General features: G+C 37.9%; 2 protein-coding genes across 2 annotated transcripts in view; both read left to right on the forward strand.

The window, feature by feature from the left end:
- The window catches only part of trpc6b (transient receptor potential cation channel, subfamily C, member 6b), a 43,129-nt gene extending 36,883 nt beyond the window's left edge, over positions 1–6,246 (forward strand). Inside the window, exons 8-12 of the mRNA XM_077248325.1 lie at positions 412–607; positions 3,572–3,775; positions 3,989–4,048; positions 4,230–4,305; positions 5,999–6,246. Coding sequence (XP_077104440.1) covers positions 412–607; positions 3,572–3,775; positions 3,989–4,048; positions 4,230–4,305; positions 5,999–6,135 — 673 coding nt within the window. The 3' untranslated portion in view covers positions 6,136–6,246. The remainder of the gene's footprint in view (positions 1–411; positions 608–3,571; positions 3,776–3,988; positions 4,049–4,229; positions 4,306–5,998) is intronic.
- A 7,657-nt stretch (positions 6,247–13,903) lies between these two features.
- pgr (progesterone receptor) lies at positions 13,904–24,293 on the forward strand. The gene is made up of 8 exons (XM_077248326.1): positions 13,904–14,805; positions 16,524–16,633; positions 17,540–17,656; positions 18,885–19,190; positions 19,358–19,502; positions 20,298–20,428; positions 21,154–21,311; positions 22,892–24,293. The coding sequence occupies exons 1-8, from the start codon at positions 14,033–14,035 to the stop codon at positions 23,045–23,047; spliced, it is 1,896 nt and encodes a 631-aa protein (XP_077104441.1). The 5' UTR covers positions 13,904–14,032; the 3' UTR covers positions 23,048–24,293.
- Positions 24,294–24,976: the final 683 nt, after the last annotated feature.

Raw genomic sequence — 24,976 nt, forward strand, 5'->3', positions numbered from 1 at the left:
TGAGAGTGAATAAGAGTCCTGGACTCTACATGCTCTTGATATTTAAAAAGCCTCAGGTCGATATGAAATAGATAAGTAAAAAATGAATTCATTAAAAAAATGTGAAATAAAAAATTGGGCTGTTGTGCCATTTAGTAAATACAGCAGCTTTTTAGACCATATATGCAAGTTGCACCAACCCAATCTCATGAGAAAATGAAACTATTTTATGAGTTGACAATTTTGCCTGAATTTGTACATGAAAACTTATGATTTTTTAGAAAAAACAAGTATATTTACTCAAACATTTATATGTGAATGTGTAATTATCCTATATATTGATTTTTTTTAATTGACATTGATGAATGAAATACTATTTTATAACATACCCCCAGACCTAAAGGAAGTCGTCTGTTTCTTCTTTTTCTCCAGTGTGGAGGAGAGCTTTAAAACTTTATTCTGGGCTATTTTTGGACTTTCTGAGGTCAAGTCCGTCGTCATCAACAACGGGCACAAATTCATCGAGAATATTGGCTATGTACTTTATGGAGTCTACAACGTTACCATGGTTATAGTCTTACTCAACATGCTCATCGCCATGATCAACAACTCCTTTCAGGAAATTGAGGTAATCATATTATGAAATGAGATTTGTGAAATGACCAGACGTTAGGATAGGATAGTACAGGCTAAGGGTAAATATCCTTTTCAAATGAGATACAGATCCTTTATATTACTGTTACATTTGTTGAAATGCAATGGGAAGTCATCTCTGGTCACAGAAGAACTTTTCTCTCATCATCAATCAACAATCATTTGTTTCATAAATTACAGCCTGTTTGTGTACACTGTGTAGAAACAACTTGTCAAAACTGGATGTTCACAATGTATTACAGTGGCATCCTACAGTGAAATATAAATTGGTCAAGCATTGAATGGAACATGTACAACAAATATAGATGCTGCTGCAAAGTAAGAATGACATTATTAATAGGATTTATTGCGCCAGGGAGGTCTGATGAGGCAACAGGAAACAGAGGAAGTTATTTTTGATGCATTTTATTGCCAATCTGGGGATCTCATTATTTGAACATTACTAATATGGCAACACACTTAACTGTTCAAATCATACTGTTCTTGCCATAGTTTTAGCAGTGCATTTACAGAAGCTATAAAAATTCCAGTTCCATGTCATTTAGTTCTTACGTATGCAGGGGAAACTGGAGCTAGTGCTCACATGGGGAAGTTCTATATCTTAGTAAAGGTTCTGAGTCTTCCTACATTCATTACTGTGAATGCATTAACAGACGCTCTTTTCCAAAGCGACTTAGTTTTTTAGTAGAGTCATATTTGAGGATATGTTAGGACATCCACCAAAGGACATGTATAGCCATTTTCAACTTAATGGATAAGTTGTGGAGTTATAATGGTTTTTAGTTGTAGCTCCCCCTATCAGTGGAATTTTATGTAACTTGGTGCTAGTCTTCAGAATGTCCTGTTGGCTTTATGTGTCAAGTTTCGTTAAAGGCCTAGTTCACAAAAAACCCAAAATGAAAATACTTTCATTTATTACTCACCCTCATGTCGTTCCAAACCCGTAAGACCTTCGTTCATCTTCAGAACAAGAATGAAGATATTTTTTGATTAAATCTGAGAGCTTCTGTAACTCAATAGACAGCTATGCTGTAGACTTTGACGCTTTAAAAAGTTAGTAAAACTCATCCACATGAATTGAGCGGTTTAGTCCAGATTTTCTGAAGAGACAATCGCTTTATATGAACTGATTGAATTTAGGCTTTTATTCACAGATAAACATTCTATAACTCCCAGATCACTTATGATAAAATGAGTATAAATCAGTTATGATCAATGGTGATGTGCGAGAACCAATGAGGTTCATTCTTGTGTGTTACACGTGCTGCGAGAGGTTTGTTTCATGTGTGTCAAACTATTTCGGTTGAGCTTCTGTTTATGTTTGCTGATCAATGTTTATATGTGAATAAAAGCCTAAATTCAATCTGTTCATCATATAAAGTGATCGTGTCACCCGTACACTTTTAGGGCATACAAATAAGGAAGAAGGAAATCAGTATGTGGCGAACAGGACGGCCGAGGGACGTGAGAGACCGATGCGAGGCCGGTGGTGCGATTGCTAATGAGCAACACCTGTGAAGCACACCCGTCTCGCATTTCTCACCGAGGAGCGGAAGTATAAAGGAGGAGCGACGACGTTGATGATCGAGAGGGGAACAGGCCTGTGTTTTATTTTAGCCAGCAGTCGTCCGCGAGGGGCTGCTGGCAGTTCTTTGTTTATTTTCGGTAGCCAGCAGTCGTTCGCGAGGGGCTGCTGGGGTTATTTTGGTTTGTTTGTTTTATTTTAAATAAAGTTTATTTGATTGTTCGCCGGTTCCCGCCTCCTTCCCTGAAAATTGCTACACTGGTGTCGAAACCCGGGAAGAGGGAGGAACGCGCTGTCAGACAGTCCTCGCCGCTGTGGGGAATCCGCGGTGCCATCGAGCATGGTGCGTGAGTCGCCGCCGCTCGCCGTGGGCCGGAGCCTGCTGCCATCCGCCGAACGAGGGGAGGAGCAGGGAGCGGGGGACTCGCGGCCATGGATGCTCGAGGCGGTGCGCTGGAGTGAGTTGCCGGTGGGACGGTCGAGCTCGCTGCCGGCCGCCTGGGTATTGGAGGGGCGGCTGCCATCCGGGAGGGAGAGGAGGAGTTGCCGCCGCTCACCGTGGGCCGGAGCCTGCTGCCGTCCACCAGCGAAGGGGAGGAGCAGGGAGCGGGGGACTCCTGCCGTCCGCCCAAGGCACCCGAGGAGCCGTCGCCGTCCACCGGGCGGCGGAGGAGCGTCGAGCCGTCCACCGAGAGCTACCCAGCTTCACCGCCAGGCACCGCGGAGGAGATCGCCCAGCTGGTGGGGGACCAGATGGCAGCGCGTTGTGGGAACCGGACCAAATTTCGATCTCTCGATCTGTCGCTCCTCATGCTTCCGTCTCCGTTTCCCTCGGCTTGTCGGTCCATACCCCCCAGGGATCGCCGCCGCCGGGGGGGGGGGGAGTAGGCACAGGCTCGTGGGTGTGTGGCGAACAGGACGGCCGAGGGACGTGAGTGAACGATGCGAGGCCGGTGGTGCGATTGCTAATGAGCAACACCTGTGAAGCACACCGGTCTTGCATCTCTCACGGAGGAGCGGAAGCATAAAGGAGGAGCGACGACGTTGATGATCGAGAGAGGAACAGGCCTGTGTTTTATTTTAGCCAGCAGTCGTCCGCGAGGGGCTGCTGGCAGTTCTTTATGTTTATTTTCGGTAGCCAGCAGTCGTCTGCGAGGGGCTGCTGGCGGTATTTTGGTTTGTTTGTTTTATTTTAAATAAAGTTTATTTGATTGTTCGCCGGTTCCCGCCTCCTTCCCTGAAAATTGCTACACAGTACAAACACAATAGGGTTTCAGCACCTTCGGTGCTTGGACCCTTAATTATGTCCACATCATTTTAGGGGCCCCTCTATATGTATCGTTATACATATACTGTATGTATCAAATTGTATGCCATTTCCATTGAAACCATATTATAATATCTTTGTGACAGGACGATGCAGATGTGGAGTGGAAGTTTGCCAGGGCTAAGCTGTGGTTCTCTTACTTTGAGGAAGGAGGGACACTGCCTGTGCCGTTTAACCTCATCCCCAGCCCAAAATCAGTCATAAGCCTGGCTATGAAACTCAAACAGCTCCTGCTAATACCCCTCCACAGACACAAAGAAGACCTGAAGGAGGACACAGAGCTCAATGAGGTGAGATGAAGGGGAGTCTCTTTAAATAACTCATAATTCATCTGATGTGTAAGAGAGTTTTTTGGTCTGTCTGTGGGGTTCTCAATGAAAATTTGATCCTTTTATTGGTATTTGGTGCCATCTAATGGCCAGACAACATGAGGAGCTTTTCATTTATTGAAAGAACAAAATATTTTTAGTAAAATATTCACAAAATATTTTTTTTTATCGCAGTCGGGTAAACATAAAGAGTCCAGTGAGAAGAATTCACCTCATACATCAAGTCGCTACCAGGTAATTCACACAACTCTGACCAGTCTTATTTCGTGCTGAAGGGTTTTATTTATTTTATTCATTGTACACTATCCTGATTATTACACAGCTACTTACTAAAATAAGTGAACAATATGAGAGACAAGAATCTAGCACAACTATGTAGATTTCCTGCTATTTTTGCTATTTTTTGTATCCACAGAGGATCATGAAACGGCTAATCAAACGATATGTGATCAAAGCACAGACTGACAAAGAGGGAGATGAAGTTAATGAAGGTACACTATGAATTTCTGTTTTATTGAGGATCTCTGTGTTCCAGCTCACATTCACACAAATTCACACAAAATCATTGAAATTGTTGCGAAATGAATCAAACACTGTGAATGAGAATGTGAATCACTGAATATAGTTATTTAGGGTCAGAAAGGGAAATTTTTATTTTATTTTGATGTGTTCATTAAATTGTTCCTTTTATGCTGTATTAAATGTTCCTAATTTTGTATTGGTGGTCTCCTATGCATTCAAGGTCAAAAACACTTATTTTCTCATAATATACATTGCAGCATCACTTCTTTTCTCACAGTGTTTGAAACGGTTGGATCAAGGATTCAGTTTCTTTAAATCCCTCCTGTCTGAAAGCCTACTTTGCTCTGATTGGTCAGATGGCCCAGTCTGTTGTGATTGGTCTACCGCTTATAGCTTGTGTTGGAAAAGAAACACCCATTACTATATTTGAATTTCAGCCCAGAAGGCTTCCTCAGCACTTGTATACAGTAATTCTGATATCAGTTTTATCGTAGTCTCAGCCTCAGACGTCACGTCCACGGACCATTGGCTGAACGTCTGATGCATAAGGCACACAAAATGGGAATCACTTCTGGTTACTACAGTTTCGAAGTTGTCATCTGATTGGTTGAATTCTACGGGATTTCCGGGAGACGTGTGTCGTGTTCTTTAACCCGCCTGGAAACAAAGCCGTTGTAACGCCAAACCCCCTCATGGAAGAAGAAAGCCAACGAGTTTACAAGTATGACATTGAGCGCTTATTAGGATCAACTAAACGCTGGATTTTCCAGACTTTGTGAAGTTTGCGGGGACATTGTTGCAGTAAACTTGCACAACATTTATGAATGAATAATTTAGATGCATGCTGGTCTATTATCGTAGGGACCTCATCTTTACATATTCACTCTCCTAAACATGACGTGGAACAAAACGAACTGTAATTGCTTGCTTTACATGTCAGTCAGACGGCCTCTGACTTGATTTCAGAGAGCAGAAAACTCGACATGTCAGTAACACAAAGCAAACTCTTCCAGGCCTCAGCTACAACTACAGTGTTTGAGGGCAGGTCAAAGTGGATGTTGTTCACGGGCAGCCAATGAACGGCATAGGCTTGCATTATGGAAATTTGTTACAAACCTACGTTGGCTCATACAGGAAGTAAGACTGGAATTACCGAAGATTCGTTTCAGGCAGTTCAGAATCAGTTCTATCTTTTGGGAGACAATAACTTAATTTAACATGCACTTTAATCTTTGAAACTTTGCAGTCCTTTTACATTCACAAACAATATTACACACTACATGAAAGATAACATTCAAAAAGGCGTAATGGGGGCACCTTCAGCTTCGCTCTTAAAACTGACCTTTTTAAAAAGAAAAATAATAATAAAATTATGCTATTATTTGATTACAATCATATTGTTCCAAACCTGAATTTGTGCTGTTAATTAAACATATGGTCACAGCACTTGTTGAGAGCTCTTGTCCCTGAAAGGAAATAAACGTTTGAAATTAGCAACAAAGAAAAGTTTTACTATCTAAAATGTGGTTTCAACTGGAACTACCTTTCTAAGTGGATGAACCTCTGGTTATGTGTTGGTCGTATTAGGATCTAGTTACAGTATGTAAGCATGTCACTGATCATAAAAGGTCTTTATCACTCTCTTGACTTTGTGTCTTACAGGGGAACTAAAGGAGATAAAGCAGGACATCTCAAGTTTACGCTATGAGCTCCTGGAGGAGAAGTCTCGTCAGACAGAGGAGCTTGCAGACCTGGTCAGGAGACTGGGAGAGAGGCTGGCCAGTCCAAACAAACTGTAGTTTTTCCCAACAGGAGCACTCTTTTCATTTTTCTCAATAATGATTGTCAATAGATTTTTTGGAAAGTTGCGTTTTTTCTTCAGAAAATGCTAATAGTTCTGCTGTTTGCCATTGTGTGAGATGGTCCTCACTGCAGAACATGAAATCTACAGGGAGGAGTTGGATCCAGATCCAACTCCTCCTAACCTTACATATACCTAAACCTACCCATCTCCACCCCCTGATCCCTAAACCCACCCCTAATCCTACCCATCTCCACCCCTTAGATCTGGATCCAACTCCGCCCCCTGGATCTCGTGTACTGCAATGAGGTGCTACTGCATTGTGTTGCCATGTTGTGTCATATTCTAAATATGCATTGTTACAAATATATAACATAGTAACAGCAAGACTAAGAAAAAAGCTTCAAAGTTTTCAGTGAAGGAGCGAAACTTATACCACAGAGCAGAACACAGTCTGAGACCTAATGTTTCTAATTTTTGACCACTGTAAAATTGTATTTACTTTGTTTTGCATGGTGGTATTGATGTTAAGGAATGCAGAAATGTGTCATTTTAACATGTTATGATTGTATGTTTGAGAATCAGGGTACACTATTTGTTGCAACCACCTCAAGCATGCTTTGTTAACCCTTATTATTAATTATACATTTTGTGAAGTCTGACAGTTAAAAAGTGTCAGTGTTACTACAGAGGTAATGGTATATTTATAATAAAAAATGGGAATGTAAAAATAAATGTTTTTTTAACAAAAGTGGTAAGTTGCCACACACACACACACACACACACACACACACACACACACACAAAACAATATAAAGCCCATACGTTGACTTCACTTTGTTACTTTAAACCCCTTAACTGTCACCTGCCCGTATACGGGCAACCGAAATTTACTTCAAAATATTACTATTAAATCCTAATTTAATCATGACAAACTATATATCGTTGGAATGGTCTAAGACTCCTGAATAGATATTTTAGCGCTGTTTTTTTCTTACAAATTTTGTATGAACAGTAATATATGAATTTATGACAAGAGTGCACCTCAAAAAATCGACGTCATTACAGGAGTTTCTGACCTTTGTCACAAAAAGTCGACGTACACACTTTTAATAATTGAAACTTTGGTTTTTTAATGCTAAAAGTTCATAATAAAACATAATCTAGTATTTGTCAATAAAAAAAGATAAAATTATATTTTAAAAAGTAAAGTAAAAAGTCCTCTAAAAAGTATATTATATATTATATATATATATATAATTTTTTATTATTATATCACATATTTTAGTAGTTATCATAAATTAGGTATCATTTGAAAGCTTACGAACTCAGAATTCATCCTGTAAAAACCGTTTTGAAATTGGACGTTGCGTTACCATAGAAACGGTATTTTTGTATTAGGCCCCTCCCCTTTTGGGCATCATCTTTCATAATTTATTATCAAAAATTTTCTAATCTTGACAAAACACATATTGTCAGAAAGGTCTGAGTCTCAAGGTTCCATATTTAGTGACAGAAGTGATATTTGGATAGAAATGTATTAATTTGTTATGGCAGAATGCATACAATTAAATTCAATGGAATGCAATGGCACCCGGTGGCTATTTTTGGTATAACGCCTAAACAAAATCTCATGGGAACTTCAATTTTTGTGATATCAACTTTAAATTTGGAACACAACTTGGTTAGATATATAGCTTTCATTTTATAGTAATTTTATAGTAAAAAATATTTTGTAAAATATTTATTTTATATTAAAAAAATATATATTAATAAAGTATATTTGATTTACTGTAAATTTTAACTTCCATAACTTTTTCATACTTTAATTTTTTGAAGTGCTTTTACTTCAGTAATAATCTGCTGATTGTTTTCTTTAAAACAAGACCAAACTTAGGTCTATATTCCAAAGCATTCTTGAATTACAACCATTTAGGTTTGTATACTGCATTTTAATGTCAATTATCAAAAGGGGGATGACAGCTAAGGCAATGAATCTACTGAGATTCTCAGTAATGCCTCGCATTGTTAGTCAGGCTTATAATTTGGAAACAAGATGTTATTAGACTGTTTTAAGTTGTTGAGAGAATAATTCCTGTTCCACTTATTAATTATATTTAGAGAACTAAATGTTCTGCAAGGTTGTTGCATTTACAAACTGACCAATGATCAAGACCTCTCTGGTGACAAAGTGAGCTTAACTGATTGAATGAGTTTAACTGATTTGTAGTATATATATCAAATTTCCTCCTTTATCATCAAAAGCGGATGTTAAGAACAAAGCTGAGCTGGATTTTTGTGCCACCTAGTGGATTAAAAAAGAAAGTCAAATGCACCTTTTACCCCGGTGCACATTTAGCCTCATTGTACAATACTGTTCAAAAGCGACACTTTGGCTTATATGGTAAAAATAGTAAGATTAGCTATGCTACTCCGAAATTGACCCTGATTCAACCAGTGTGTCACTGTACGTAAAAGATGAGGAACCACGGATGTCAATTTCGGCAGTCTTTATTCAACTAGACAACACTCTGGAAAACAGGTGAACCGCTAAGCAAACAAACCTTCACACAAATAAGGTCATGCAGACCAAACTGAACAGGAAACACAGGTTTAAAGGTGCTGTTGAAAGTGGATCCGGCCGAGCACCACAACAAACTAGTAGCCAATCAGCAGTAGGGGGCGTGTCCACTCATGATAGGGGAGGAGAGAGAGTGAGCAAGAGGGAGATCTGAAGAAAGACTGTAGAAAGAGAGATGGCTGAGAGACATTACAAAAAGAGAAAAGGCCAGAGGAATAACACTGGAAAAAGAAGGGTTATGAAAATGATCAAGCAAGAGCTTTAGGACCTGCGTTAATATTAGAAAAGCTTTCCAGCGCTGGAGAGAGCTAAGCAGGAAGGCATAGAAAACAGATGCTGAGGATTTTGTTTCTGCATATGTGAGTAACATTGGTTTTGAGTGTGTGTTGCTGGCGACTAACAATGAACTCTTGCTTGAATTTATTCTCGTGTATGGTGTTCATTTTTTGTTCTTCCTTGTCGTTCGTTATCTTCACTAGATTTTTTGCAAAGCATTATTTTGCAAAGCTTCTACTATGATAAAGAGACATGTTGTGTGTTTGTGCATTTTGGGGGTGGAGCAATGAAGGGAGGGGTGTGTTTGTTTGGGTTGATTTCAAATATCAACAATGATTCTCAGAAAACGCTCACTGGACACAGGCGAGTAACTAAACCATGGCAACATATAATAAGCAGGAACATAGGGAACAAAGGAAAGAGTGGAACAAAATGAAGCAAACCATAAGTCCATAAAACAGAACATAACTGTAACAGTGTTTCATGCACCGCTTTTCAGTGGAGGTGCTCCACAAGGTACGCTGTTAAAAATATATTTTTTAGAAGTTGTAAATAAAACAAAGATTACTGAAGTAGGTTTTACAAGAAAATAGCCTTTGCCGTTTTTGTATTTATTTGGGAATTATTTCTAGCAATTTCTGAGTGAGCATTGTTTGAATTCTTTTTCAGTGTATGTTAATCTACAACATCACAGCACAGTATATTATATTCTGTTGTGAGCCTATGTTAATGAGTTGTGATCTTGCAGTCTGAAATGCAAGTAAAAGGCCTTTTAGCGTAATTCTAAAAACGTCCCCCTTTTAGGTCACAGTGACTCCAACTCCTGCGAGGACTTCATGTGACGCAAACTCTGAATCAACATGCACCAGTGCTACATTTTCTATATATTGTAATCATTATGTTCACAACTTGTAATAATTACTTCAATGAGCTCATTGTTTCTGCCTAAAATATAAAATATACAAAAAAATATACACAAATACATGTACATTTCTGAAATACATATTAGGACACAGTCACAGGCATTATTATAAAGCTGCTTTGAAATATGTATTGTGAAAAGTGCTTTACAAATAAATGTGAATTGAACTGAATAATGCACGTTTCTTTTTGCTATTAAATACTGATTTGTATAAGGTAAATGTAACTTTTATATTGTTAGTCACTGGACTGAAGCCATTTGGGTTTACTTGTTTTTTAATACGTCTTAGAAAAATCATATTAAATTAAATATCAAATTAAATTCAGTCCTTCGAATTCAGACATCTGCGAGTGAAAACATGAACACACTGGAGAGCTGCTTTATAGTAGAAACCAGACACTGACATTGTTTTTCATGTTTAATACGGTAATGCTGCTTGATTTTAAGCAATCTATTGTATAAAGTGCTATATAAAAGTGACGTGACTTTACTGAAGTGCCGAATTGCAGAGCTCGCGCAAACATATTCCCGTTGCTATGATCAGATGTTTTTTTTTTTAAAACACTTGCTGTTTTCTTCATTTCGTTGTGTGTTTATTTTGTTATTGAGAGAAAGGCGCGCAGCACATATTTACATATTCATCTAAACGCTGGGCGGCCTAGGCTATATCGGTGGTCGCGTATGCCTATTAACTATAAACTTCGTTTCACCCGTAAGCGAAGAACGAGAAAGAACATTACCGTGAGTATAATCGGGGCCTTTGTGGGCAGCCTTTCCCTCTAAAAGCAATCGGAAGAAACCTCAGAACATAACTATTCATGTAACAAGTGAAAATGTAAAAAGTAACAACAAATTCAAAGATCAAATCATTGGTCTTCCCTGTTCAGTTCAGAGGTCAGGTATAGTTTCCACACAAAACAGTTCTGTATTCATCCTAAAGGTTTCTGTAATAGACATCTAACATGACATAGCCTATATTTTAAACTCGGCTCTCACAGTAACAGGCAGGGATGTTTCTTCCGTAGTTCAACCTGACCTCTCAGGAGACACTTTTCTTCCGACCACCTGCGGCTGAGTGCAGCCCATACAGATTTAATATACCAGGTGCTACTGTGCCTGGAAATGAGTCAGAAATAGAGAGCTGAGGTGAAAAGCTTTTATCAGCATTGGTTGACTTGACTACCACTGCTCTGACCTCAGTAACAGCCTGTTTAGCTACATCCATTAAACTATATCCCAACATGGAGCGGAGGGGTTTTGCATAATTTATTTTAATGCTATTGAGTTGTTTTTCCATTGTAGACAATCTCATTGTACATTTTCCAGCTTATTATTACACTGCTACTTAACCTAAACATAAATACATGGAAATATTGATTGGAAATGACATTTTTTTATTCAATTATTTGGTTACACTATTTCGATAATCCACTTTAAGTAACTTTACAACTACATGTCAACAAACTCTCAACTTTTTTTTGCAACTAAATGTCAACTAACTCTCATTAGAGTATTAGTAGAGTGTTAGGTTATGGTTTGGGTTAGTAGAATAAGTAGACATGTATTGAAAAGCTACTTATAGTCAGAAAAATGTCTGTTGGGAAGCATCAAAATAAAGTGTTAGTATAAGCAGACAGTCTACTAATATTTGAATGACTGCTAGTTGTAGTTGCAAAGTTACTAGTTAGTAGAATGTCTAAAGTGGACCATTGAAATAAGGTGTTACCAATTATTGACCAGTCAGAATCAATTGATCATTTATTGCATATCATTCTGGAATACTTGGTTTTGAATGACAAATCACAGCATTGAACAGACAAATATTTTTTGTATAATGACCAAATAAGTAAATAAAAGGACATGTAATATTGATTTGACTTATAAAACCCATAAAACTAGCATATCTATGGCCAGGGACAATTATTCTATTGTCATTATGCAAAAAGGTTGATCACTGTTAAAATCAAATTCTCTTAATATTCCAATAATGTATAAATATTCTGGAATATTTGATTTTGATAGGCCCAATCACAGCATTGAGCAGTAAAATATTTGTGTGTAATGGCCAAAAAAAGAGACATGAAATACTGATTTTGAATTCATATTATTTTGTTAGAAAAACAACACTATTAGCATATCAATAGTAGAATGATAGCCAGGGACAACTATTTGACAATCATTATGCAAAAATAAAAGCCAATCATACTAATAAGAATGAAGTATTCCATGTAATACATTATTATACTCTAACTTTCTAATTAAAGTATCACAAGATCAAATTTTGGTGTTTTTAAGGGTGAGTTTGCGATCAAAGGACTGTCCCAGCTCACTGAAGCATGGTTGCCAAGGTGATCAAAAATAATCCCTAGAAGATGCAGGAAAGGGAAGAATAGAGCCAGCTTGGTCACTCTGACCCTATCAACCGACTACTCTTGATGTGAGGAAAGGCCTTTGAATACAATTCTGAGAACATTTTTATCTAGATTGTGCCGTTCCTATTAGAAATCTGCTGAAAGTTTCAGTTATTGTGTCTGACAGCCGTGTGATTGTGCTTTACTTGTGACGTGGGTGATATCATACAGCCAAGGCTATGCAACTGTTATCAGCTGAAAAATCTGTTCAAAACTCATGGAACACGATTATAGTGGTTTACAAAAGCAATCATCATTATTGCTTATACGAGTTATCAAGTCGGCATGAAACGGAAGTTGTGACGTGTATCGGAGTTTCTCGAACAAGAAAAAGAATGGGCGGGACATGATTTTGTCCATTGGGAATTGATTGGATGGTTGTGGTTTGCTATTGGTCAATCTCATGTGAGTGACAGGTTGCCCCGCCCTCATGCCAGTAAACGTTATCAGAGAAGAGAACAGATTTTGCTGCAAGAGGGAAGTTATTTTGATTAAAGATTATGAGTGTGCATTCTTTAAATAATGATGTGCACGGATGAATAATTTATAATAAATACTGCAATATTCCATAAAAATATATAAGAATAGCCTGTTTTGATTTCATGGTACCTTTAAGGTTAAGGATCTGAACAAAATTTGATGTGTTTGACCCTCGTCAATTATTTGCTTGATTAACTACATTGAAAACCAGAACGTCACAGAACATTGTTTTTATAAGCCAAACATTCAAAAAATGAATATTACCCAAATGACACTTTGAAAAGATAGGCTAATTAAACTTGTCTCTTCGCAGCATTAGACTCCTGGACTACATAAAGCTTTAGTGGAAAATTACTTGTTGTGAAAAAGTGTGCTTTGCTGTGTGGAAATGAATTTCAAAGAGAGCTCTTACCCGGCCTTCTGCAACCTAGCACACAAGTACAGGATGTTCACATCACATTAATGAGTGACCTTAAACACAGATGATTTACAATATAAAACCAGTCTATTTTGTTAGTTTTGTTTTGCTTCTGAAGTTCAGACATCTCAGTTTCAGTTGAATTATGAAGCAGACAGATACTTTATAGTTTTCAGTCTGGAAACAAATAGCGTGTCAACAATATGTAACTTCTACGTAGATAAATTAGAAGGACATCTTTTTTCTTCCCATTCCTGCTGAACACATTCTGTGGAGCATGTATCTTGAGCATGTTAGATAATATTTCAGCACTTTATTTCATAACTCATCCATGACAACCAGGTCACTACCATGATATTTTGGTGTCTTCGCCCATCAAACTTTGACATGAGACCATATTCAATTTTATGTCATTGACTTGTAAGGTAAGAAATAAACTTCGGATTCGATTTAATATAGACTGTCTTTACTCAAAAAATATTAATAAATAAGAGGCAGCACAGTTCAAGGGTGAACATAGGCAATATAGTTTAATTAAATATAGGATGATTTCTAAATCAAGAAAAGCATTTATTTAATATTATAGATATTATAAAATAAATCTTATAATTAATAAAGCATTTATTTCAGAGTGATTGTTGTTTTATATTTAAGAATAAGTCGCTGGAACACTTTTGTACAGCCTCTCACCACAAGGAGGACAACATAGAGACGGTTATAAGCCACAGATCACAACTTCCAAACAAACGGAGAGGACGCATCTCGACGGACAGATTTGTGAATATTGAAACCAATACTAACAGTAGAATGGACACTGTGAACACGTCTCTCGTTGATTCCACAGATACGATGACGGAAGTTAGTAAGTTAATAGAGAAATATACGGACGGGAGTTTTGGGCAGGGCAGGGTATCCGTGCGTAATTTTGGACACGCGGGTTCTTTACGCAGCAGCGCGCCTGGATCAAGCAGCGAAGCTCTGGATCAGCTATCTCTGCTTGACTTGCCTCTCGGTACCAAAACGTATACTGATCACATGGATGAATTTCTGAAAGATGAAACCGGACAGTGGAGCGCAAAAGCGCTTCTGCCCAAGGACACAGATGTTCTGGGGAGTGCGTTTATCAAAGATGAGAAAGAACAGTCTCTCATTATGGAGCCACTCAACACTGATTTCGACGTCGGATTAAACATCAGCGCCTTGGGAAGCTGCTACGACCCTACCGAAAGGAAACAGCAGTGTGGGTTTATTGAAGAGTCTTCAGCTTTGAGGCTCTCATCTCAAGCTGCCCAACAGGTAGTTGTGGGGAGTTCCTCTAACTTTCAGTTGGACATGAATCAACCTACATTGGTTTTGCCACCTCAGAGAAGAGTATCACCTGCTCTAGGCAGGGGTGTGTTGAATTTCGATGGAACGAGCCCAGCGCCTATGATGTCCAAAACGGACATTTCTAAATGGGTGTCCGCCGCGGACTCCCCGTTCTGGTATCAGTCCACTAGTGTGAATGAAGAGCACGCTGGATATTCTTCACCAGATGCCTTCATCCCGCGCTCACGTACAGTCTACTCTGCGTTCCCAGGGTAAGAACGACGCCATGTATGCTGTGCGCTATTCTGAATTGAGTTTAAGCAACATGACGCATAATTGCATTAAAAGAAGCAGAATTGAAATGTTGCGTGTAGTCTAAAGTTTATAATTAAAAAAACAATAAGTGATAACAAAAAATACACTCAAAAATTGGGGTAAACATAATAATAATAATATTAATACATTTTTTGGCAATGTCACCTATAGAAATGTGCATTTATTTATATTTCATTATATTTAATAAATTCACTTTATTATTTTATGGCCCATGATGGAACAACATGTACCAGAGTGCTCTATTTTACCCCAAAGTCTTTAAAATGGAGTCGAACATGAAGAAGGTTTACAAGATGAAGACAGAAGATTTAAGTAATCTGTTTTTGTAATAAAAAAAATGAATGTGTTATATTGACTCCATGTTTACTTTGAATTCCTCTTATGAATTGAATGGGGATCAATAAAAAAATATCAACACAGGCTCATTGGAAAAATAGCTACCTGTGCCAACATTTTTGCAAAACGCAAAATACGTACCAATATATGTCTGCAGTTTCCAACAGAAATTAACATAGTCAGTAAAACAAGCCATTTTAATCGTTTTCACACACAATTAGGATTACAGGGGCAGATTATGGATTAAAAACATGTGGCACCCTTGTCACTATTAAGTTATGCCCTCAAAACACTTTTTATCATAGTGTATGATTTGAACGAATATATTTTGGAGTTTGCATAATTAACCAGCTCCATATGTTCGGTTTTATTGACACAACTTGCTCGGTAGTTCAACTGGTACAGAATTGTAGGCCTACTTGTGATGTGGTGAACTCGGGTAGCTACGAATCCAGTGAAAGACGAGTCACATGAAATAGCTCAAAATCAAGAGTTCAAACACAAACTATGCCATTGTTACGATTGTGTTTTATTTCACGTTTGCTAATTAACACTATCAGGTAGGTTTAGGGTTTAGTGTAGATGTAGGCTACGTTGTTTTAAAATGGAGCATTAAGGTTTTATCGCCACTCACCGGACATTTAAATTCAGAACTGCGGTGAAACGTACAAACTTCAACCTAAAATAAATAAATACATAAATAAACCTTGCCATATTCACGTTCATCTGTTCCCGAAAAAGCTAAACACGCGTTTACTGGACATTTCACTTTGAAAGTGTCACTATAAGTGCACTAAGCAACGTTTTGCTAAAATGTTGCCACATGTACGTTTTTCCAATGAGCCTGGGCTAAAAAATAAGGAATCATATTTTAGTTATCCTCCAATCAGGGATCTAAATCAAGGGAGCTTAATTCTGCTCCTAAAAACTACATTCCTCTTGCACATTTTACATCACATCAGAACCAGAACATTAAGGGTTTGGGATCCACTTGGTGTGAGCAGGAACCAAATGGAAGGAACAAAAATGTTTACAAGAGCAATACTGAGCACATCTAGTTTAGCACTGAATGAGCAAACCATTATAATTAATCAGAAGGTCAAAGGTTAGAACATACTGTACTGGCCCTTCTTAGTTTGTGGACACTTGTGGAAATGTGATTGTATTTGACGAAATATCAAGAAAATGTACAGCTATTTGGAATTACATTTAGTTATTATTTTATACTAATTGGTCCAAATACATTTTTAATCCACTGTCATTGAGGATTTGTTTGGGTTATATCATCAAGAGAACATTGTGTCTTGCTTCTATTCAGGGTTCCATCTCAAAGAGTGTGTGTTATATGTGGAGACGAGGCTTCGGGTTGTCACTATGGAGTTCTTACCTGTGGAAGCTGCAAGGTGTTTTTCAAGAGAGCTGTTGAGGGTGAGCAACATTGTAATCATTTTGTCAAAATTGTATTATCTGTCTTAGAGTATATTGAAGACCCCATAAAGTCTGCAAACTGCAGTTTCTCTCCTGTGTTGATGTATCTCATAAACAGGAAACTTCCTAAACAGGAAGTTTGGGGCGGGACATACAGTATCTAAGAGCCAGCCAATAGGCTTTAGTTATGTCACAGCCATGAGCACGATTTGCTACTTGCCAATTGACAGCAGATGGTATCGGGACCAGGACAATCTCAGTCTTGGGAGCATTTTCGATTGAATAAAAACCTATATTTTTCCAGAAGAGCAAGACTGAACATTTTAAATGTGCACATGTTCTAAATGTCAGTTTTGGCAACTTTAAGGCACGATCACCGTGATTTTGCCACGTAAAACATATTTTGTTGATCCTGGAACAACATTCCTGTTCGAAAATCCCTGACCCTACCCATAACTTATCCCTTAAATTTGATGGAAACTATCATTGAATAACATGGATGTAGAAGCACCTGACCCTGGTTGTAAGCCTAAACTTGACATAAACTGTAAACATGGGGGTTTTAATATTGTCAGTGCTTTGTAAAGTGTTGTTGCAAACAGGAGTTTTTATTTCCGTTTCAAAGATCGTCAGCCATGGCAGTGTCCCAGAAGCTGGTAATTATCATTTGGACCGATGTTCACAGTGTTCTTTCTTGTTATTCTTATCACTGAGGACAGATATGTAAGAGCCACTATGTCTGACCATGGCCATGTCACTATGCCCTGTCAGCCTTGCTTCAAACCAATTCCCTCTGTGCCTTTTCCTTTTCTCTCCCTCGCTGTACTCTCCAAATTGCCTTCCTTCAAAAAAAACAAAAACCTGACAGTCATTCATAAGTTTAATAATTTTTTCCCTCTTGTCTAGGTCACCATAATTACCTGTGTGCGGGACGAAATGACTGCATTGTTGATAAAATCAGGAGAAAGAATTGTCCCGCATGTCGTCTTAGAAAGTGCTATCAGGCAGGGATGATGCTTGGAGGTATCACTGTTTGCTTTGTACCTATACATTAACTATATATAATTTGTCAAGCTTCTTATACTTAATAGACATTAATGGGCAGTTAAAATGTTATATAGATATGTTGAAATGTTGAATTTTTTCTAAAGTCCAATCTTAAGTATGCTCATAAAACATTGGTGTTCTCCCGAGAAATTTTGTGTTCCCTCGCAAAAGCTTCACGTTTCCCAGAGAAACTTTGTGTTCGCTCAAAGTGTTTGAGCAAACGCAATCGCAAAGTTTCTCAGGGTAACGACTAGGTTTTACAAGCAAACGCAAAGTTTCTCGGGGGAACAGAACATTTGTGAGAGGACGCAAAAGCATTGACATATTTTTTCCACCATCTCATATTTTTTTCGCTTCACCATGTCCCTTTAGTGGCTCCATATAAAACTCTTCTGAAGTCATATCATATTTTTGGCAGTGCAAAATAGCAAATAGATAGCGATAGATGCTAATTACACTGTAAAAAGCAACAAAAAGTATTTTAAGTGTAAATAGCTTTTACATACTACCCTTAACCCTACCCGATAAACACCCCCCCCCCCCCCCCACACACACTATTAAACACCCATTAGGTGCTTTATTTCCATTTTTCGTACGTTTTCTTAATTTTTTTAACATTAAATGCTATGAGAAAAAGAGAGAGGAATGAGTCTGGAAAAAGCGGAACTTGGGTCGGTTGTGTCAAAATCTAACACTACCGACCTTACTCTCCACACCACTGATCCTGTAATCACAGCGATTTCTTTAGTAATTTTGTCTGCTTAATCAGAAAACGGTAGACGGAGTTAGTGTAAATAGCCTCTGCAAACAAGGCGGGATATTTCCAAGTGTCATTTTTCTGAGGAACAGACTGAAATCTCAAATTTCGTTGATGCTTGTTGAGCCCCAGTCCTCATTCACTTTAATTGTTTGTAAACAGCAGCCTGGACATTGTGTTAAATTTAACTAAATTAAAAAACAATAATGACAACATAAACATAAAGCTTTAACCAACATTAGGAAGAGGAAGGATACCTTTGGGTATACCTTTCCTTAATTTGAAGAGAACTAAATTGAAATTATGAGCATCTTAAAGGTTCTTAAGCTTCCACCCTAAAGAATCACAAGTAATTAATATTATAATGTTCAGTAGCATTTGGAAGTTCAATAGTAGTGACGAGATGATCGAGATAAGCCCTCATTAAAGTGCATTTGCGTGTTTCAGGCCGTAAGATGAAGCGGTTTGCGAATCTGAAGCTCATGGGGATGAGTCCATTGCTGATGTTCCAGGGTCCGATCTCCCTGCTGGCTGATGGTCAAACGTTGTCCTCCCTACCCTGTATGCCAACCATCCGTGAGCTGCAGCTGTCCCCGCAGATGATCAGCATTCTGGAGAGCATTGAGCCACAGGTGGTCTACTCTGGCTACGACAGCTCACAACCAGAGCTTCCCCACCTTCTCCTCAACAGTCTCAACAGGCTCTGCGAGAGGCAGCTGCTCTGGATCGTCAGATGGTCCAAGTCTCTTCCAGGTAACACCTTTACAATCAGCCTAACAAACATTTACGAGACTAGCGTGATTACCTTCTGAATGACTATGAGATCAAACCAAAGCACAGACATTGGAGCTCTTCATAATCGTACCATGCTGTGAGTAAGGCTTTACTAAAGATTTTTCTTGTTCTTCTGTGTTTAACAGGTTTTCGCAATTTGCACATCAACGACCAGATGATGCTAATCCAGTATTCCTGGATGGGTTTAATGTTGTTCTCCCTGGGTTGGAGAAGTTTCCAGAATGTCACAACTGATTACCTGTACTTTGCACCCGATCTGGTCTTGAGCCAGTAAGTAACTGTAAAATCAATTAATTTAAAATCTGTTCAAATACTAAGGCCCTGATTCACTTTAAGCAAAATTGAAGAATGAACTGGAGTGATGTCATTTCAAACAAAATCAGGCCAAACCAATGTTCATTCAAGAGTTCAAAACAGGTTGACCATTGGTCCGTAGCGATTATGTAATAGGTAGGTGTGGCTCTAAAGCTCTGCCTTATTAGACGTAGAAATCTTCTCCGGTTCATTTCTTCTGTTCAGTCCGTCAAGGTCTGCTTTATATTATAAACTGAAGTCGTAATTCTAATCGACAGTTTGACTATTTTTTAATGTTTAATACTGTAAATCTATATAAATAAACGTGACATGACTGGAGTGCCACACCGCAATGCTCCACATCGCTAAAATGCTTCTTTTTTTTGCTGCCACTTGGTTGTTTATTGTGTAATTAAGAGGATTGCGCACAGCGTATATATATATATGTATATATATATATATGATGTTTGCTAAAAGTATACCGCTGCTCCGGTATTTCAAACTTCTTTTTACCTCGAAGCAAAGAACAATAAAGAACTTCGCTTCTAGTACATCTGGGGCTTTATTACCTAACATTACACATAACAACATACACCATTTTCTGATGGTAATGTACCTTGTTTCACTTATAAAGAGAGAGAGAACTATTTCATACACTATTTGTGGCCTGCCATGTAGATCTTAATAGCTACATTCAATAAACAGGTGTGTATATATACTGACAGACATTGACATATGCATATATACTCAGTCGAGCTCTTCATATTTTAGCGATCAACTGAGGAGGTCTCCGATCTACGACTTGTGTTTGGGGATGCAGTTTGTTCCACAGGAATTCGCCAACTTGCAAGTATCCAGGGAAGAGTTTCTGTGCATGAAGGCTTTGATGCTCCTCAACACTGGTAATAAATCCTCTGTGTTTTCTCTCTGACACATAAAACTCTTAAGGTGATGATACACAGGGCAACTTTTTGAGCAATGTTGGTGGGCAATCTTGCCGAGCGATTGTTACTTGGGCACTTTCCCATTGAAAATGGACAATAAATTTCTCTCTGGATAATTTAGATCGGTCATGGGCCCTGTGTCTCATCTGGTTGCCCGTTGATGGCAACATTGCCCAAAAAGTTGCCCTGTGCATCATCACCTTTACTGTCTGACCCTCTACAGGTCAGATCGCTGTTTCATAATGGAATATTAACAATCTGGACCATTTTAAGCCAATGGCTTCATGCCAGTGCGCATGGATAGACAAGAGATACGTGTTTGGCAGACTGTGAGACCTTGAAAATCCAAACTAAGTTTCAATTCCAAGCTAACATTTTTCAAATTAGATTGCCAAATAAGCCTTACAATTGTGCTGACTACAACATTACTATATTGATAGAACAATGTGAAACTGGCATGATTAGCAAATGCAGTCATCAGTGAAGAGATTTTTCTTTTTATCATTTACAGAGCTATCATTTCAGTAATTTAAATATTTTAATATTTAAATATACATTTTATCCATTGTGAAACAGCAGTTTTAATTGATCCGTGACACTAATGCTGTAGTAAATTCTAATATGACCCTTGGCAGTGTAGTGTAGGCTATCGGTAATGTTTCAACATTGTGTGTTTGTGGCAGTTCCTCTGGAGGGCCTGAAGAATCAGTCGCAGTTTGATGAAATGAGACAGAACTACATCTGTGAGTTGACGAAAGCCATCCAGCTGAAGGAGAAAGGAGTGGTGGCCAGCTCACAGAGATTCTACCATCTGACCAAACTCATGGACAGCATGCACGAGGTACAGCAGGAGCTATAGGCTAAATATACATGGGTCATTCTCAGGAAATGCTTGACAGTTTCAGGATTTAAAAATAAATAAAAACATAAATAATAATTTGAAAAGGTAGCCATGGAAGCTTGTTTCTGCCAGTGACTTTATAACTCGCAATTTATATCACGCAATTCTAAGAAAAAAAGTCAGAATTGCGAGATGTAAACACGCAATTGCGAGGTCAGAATTGCAAACCCGATCTCACGGCAATTCGTACATATTTTACGATGGCGGCTAATTCGTACGATTTTTGCTAAATCGTACATATTTTACGAGTTGCCCAATTCGTATGAATGACCTACCCCTGACCCCGCCCCTAACCCTACCCATCACTGGGGTTTAGACAAATCGTACAAATTTTCATATGAATAGGTTGTGAGATAGCGTTGGAATTGCAAGTTTTTGTCACGCAATTCTGACAGAAAAAAGTCAAAATTGCAAGATAAAAAGTCTTAAAAAACATTAAAGGTAATAAGCTTTATATATTTTTTATTCAGTGGTGGAAACAAGCTTCCACAGCCTTTAGCCTTTAAAGCTTGACATGAAAAAAATAGTCTAAAAATCTTTTTTCAATGCTACCGTTTATTGAAACTTTAGACAAAATCTTAAAAAATAAGTTTGTATATGTTTTTTGTTGCACATCATATTTTATATATCAGGCTTTTATGGCTCACATAGTGTGATATAGGAGAATATGGAGCTCATCCTCATGGAGCAAAAAAAACAAACAAAAAAAAACAAAGAAACATATTACAAGTTATATTTAGAGGCCCAAATGCAATTTGGTGGAGTTGCTGAAATTTATATGGCCAAAAAGTAATATCTGATAGCTTGTAATGATGTAAATTGCAAATAAATAAAATTTGTCACTCTTTATTTCCCAATAATAGACAATAATAATAATAGTAAGTTGATATTTAAATGCTTAATTTTATGATCAAAGATTTGAAGTTTTTATTATGGGGGGCAAAACATATAACACAATGATGATTGAGAGATGCCTGATTTTAACATTTTTTTCCATTTTAACATGATTTTTTTAAGAAATGATGTATGGATAATCAAGTAAAACCAAGTTTCTTCAGTCTAGTAAGTGTTCATCATGAAATTTTACCAACGTTACCAGCAATTCTTATGTTTACCTTATAAAAATCAGCAAAGATTTCACAGCAAAAAGGCCGGTGTACCAAGATCTGAAGGGGGACATTTTTAGAATTATACAAAAAGGCTTTTTACTTGCTAAAAAATTATAAACGATCAATCAGACGACAGAAGGAATGTAATAGATTGTGTACAACAGATTTTTCAGGGCGGTTTCGACCATGTTTTCATAATTTAAAGGCCATGTTTTTTTAGAACACACAGTGATAAGCATGTGTGATGTCAGTGTAAAATACATCAAATGAATATTTCATCGCACAAATGTGTAAAACACGATATGAAATAGGTCACATAACAGCTTTATTCACGCCATCACTTGTTATATAATAATGTGCAAAACACGATAGGGGAGCTTGAAGAGTGACGTTGACTTTATCTTTGTGTAGATTGTAAAGAAGGTCAATCTCTTCTGTCTGAGCACATACATCCAGGCGGACGCCATGAAGGTGGAGTTTCCAGAGATGATGTCAGAGGTCATTGCGTCCCAGCTGCCGAAAGTGCTTGCGGGGATGGTCAGACCCCTCCTGTTTCACAACAAGTGAAGCCATGTGATCCAGACAGCATTCTTGGGTCTGGGACTCCTCGTGTCTCTGTTGTACATGTACCACATCTAGTTCATCTTTCCATACACAATTCCTCCCCTTTTAATAGTCCCAAGTTCTGACCTGACGTGTTAGTTGAAAATACACAATTTTTCAAAAGGAGTAAAAAAATTTATTCACAGTCCAATGATAAAGAGAGAATATAATCTGATATATCATTAAACCTGCTATTGCATTTTACAAAACATGACAATCTTTGAGCTTTTTTATGATAACTTTTGGTTTGATTAAAATGAACTCTGGTGACATTGCTTAGACTAGTTAGAGTAGTTCATTTGAGTAAGTGTGAACGCTGCCATTCGAACCCTGAGGTGCAACAAACAAGCGGACCGCCTTTTCAGAGCCACTTCCAAACAAACTCTGGTGCGGTTCGACTGAAATATGAACGCAACTCAAACCAAAGACATCTAAACGAAGCAAAAACAGGTTGTGACGTCATGAGAAATGACCCTAAAAAGGACAGGATGCTCAGATGTTGCCCATTACAGGCGTCGGAACGTGTCTTCTTGCAGCAGATCTTCGTTTGTGTGCAACAGAGGAATTCCCAGGGATGTTTTGACTCCTTTACACATTTCTTAAACTCTCCCTGAGTTCTCAGCTGGTGCCATCATATAGCACATTTAGCCTAGCACAGCATTGTTTTCATTGTTCAGTAAGTTCCATCGCAAAATATACGTCATACTGTAAAATCTGTTTATTTTTTTTGTTGTATCTTTAGGTTCTGTGTTAAAAATGACAGTGTGAACTCTAAGTGAACCAAGACTAAATGTATAATTTTCTTTTTTGGTCAGGACCAAAAGAACCAAGAGAAGTAAACTACAAGTGTGAGCACATAACTGTGCAAAAATGTTATATGAAGTAATTTTTTGTTCCGTGTAATTCTTGACAGTTACTAACATTTCCACAGACATTTTTTAAACCAATTAGACTGCAATTTATGTAGACTTTAATTTATGTTAAAATTATACTTTTCCTCCCAGTTTTATTTTTACTTGAAATCCAAATGTGTGATGAAAAGGAAACACTTGATAAGTGTCAAAAGGACATTTTTCATGGTCAGGTCTTACAAATTCCCAATGTCAGCCACCATGAATTGTACTTCTATTTACACAGTAACCGCTCACTTCACGTCAAATGAAAAGTACATGTGAAGTATCTAATAAAAAAAAACATTGATTGCATATAATAACAATGCTTGAAAGACAAATGTATATATTGAAAGAAAGTGTATATTTAAAGGAACACTCAACAATTTGATCCAGCCTGGGTTTTTTTTAAAGGTACAATATGCAGGATTTTTGCAGTAAAATATCCAAAATTCAAATGTTTAGAACTATTTGTAAATCGTGAGAAAATTGCGATTTTAAACAAAGGAAACGGGACGTGTGAGCAGGGCTGAGGAGTCGCCAGTCAATTGTGTCATATCCGTGTTAGCCTCGGTTTCCGCCAGGTTTGCGCTCGCACTGTAACCATGGCGAAAGACGTGGACAACCGGGTTATTGCCTTTATGCCTAGCAAGACGCTCACGCTGTTGTTGTTTTGTTTAAACATTTTGGACCATGGCAAGCAGACTTTGAGACAAAAAGAGGACTAAAACGAAGATCAACATTTTTCGAGATGCCGAGAGCTCCACGTCTGCGACTAACTTCGACTTGACAGAGATGCGATGTGTTGCATGTACTTTATTAGACAGGTGAGCAAATGTACATAAATCTAATCAATGTTATTTAGTTCAACATGATGAAATGTTAGAATATGATCTGTATGTTATTCTAATGTTGGTCTAGCCCACTCCTAGTCTCATACAGGCAACACACAACCTAACTAACAACATTCAACACACTCAAATGCTGTTTAGTGTGATAGTGT

This window comes from Siphateles boraxobius, unplaced genomic scaffold (genome assembly GCF_051911475.1).
Source record: "Siphateles boraxobius isolate OS27281-9 unplaced genomic scaffold, OSU_SipBor_1 30, whole genome shotgun sequence".
NCBI classification, from domain to species: Eukaryota; Metazoa; Chordata; class Actinopteri; order Cypriniformes; family Leuciscidae; genus Siphateles; species Siphateles boraxobius.

Bases quoted from the DNA above. Each gene is read 5' to 3' on its own strand.
- pgr (XM_077248326.1), top strand. From the start codon at position 14,033: ATGGACACTGTGAACACGTCTCTCGTTGATTCCACAGATACGATGACG. The intron at 17,657-18,884 runs GTATCACTGTTT...TGCGTGTTTCAG, and splicing joins GGCAGGGATGATGCTTGGAG to GCCGTAAGATGAAGCGGTTT. The intron at 20,429-21,153 runs GTAATAAATCCT...TGTTTGTGGCAG, and splicing joins TTTGATGCTCCTCAACACTG to TTCCTCTGGAGGGCCTGAAG.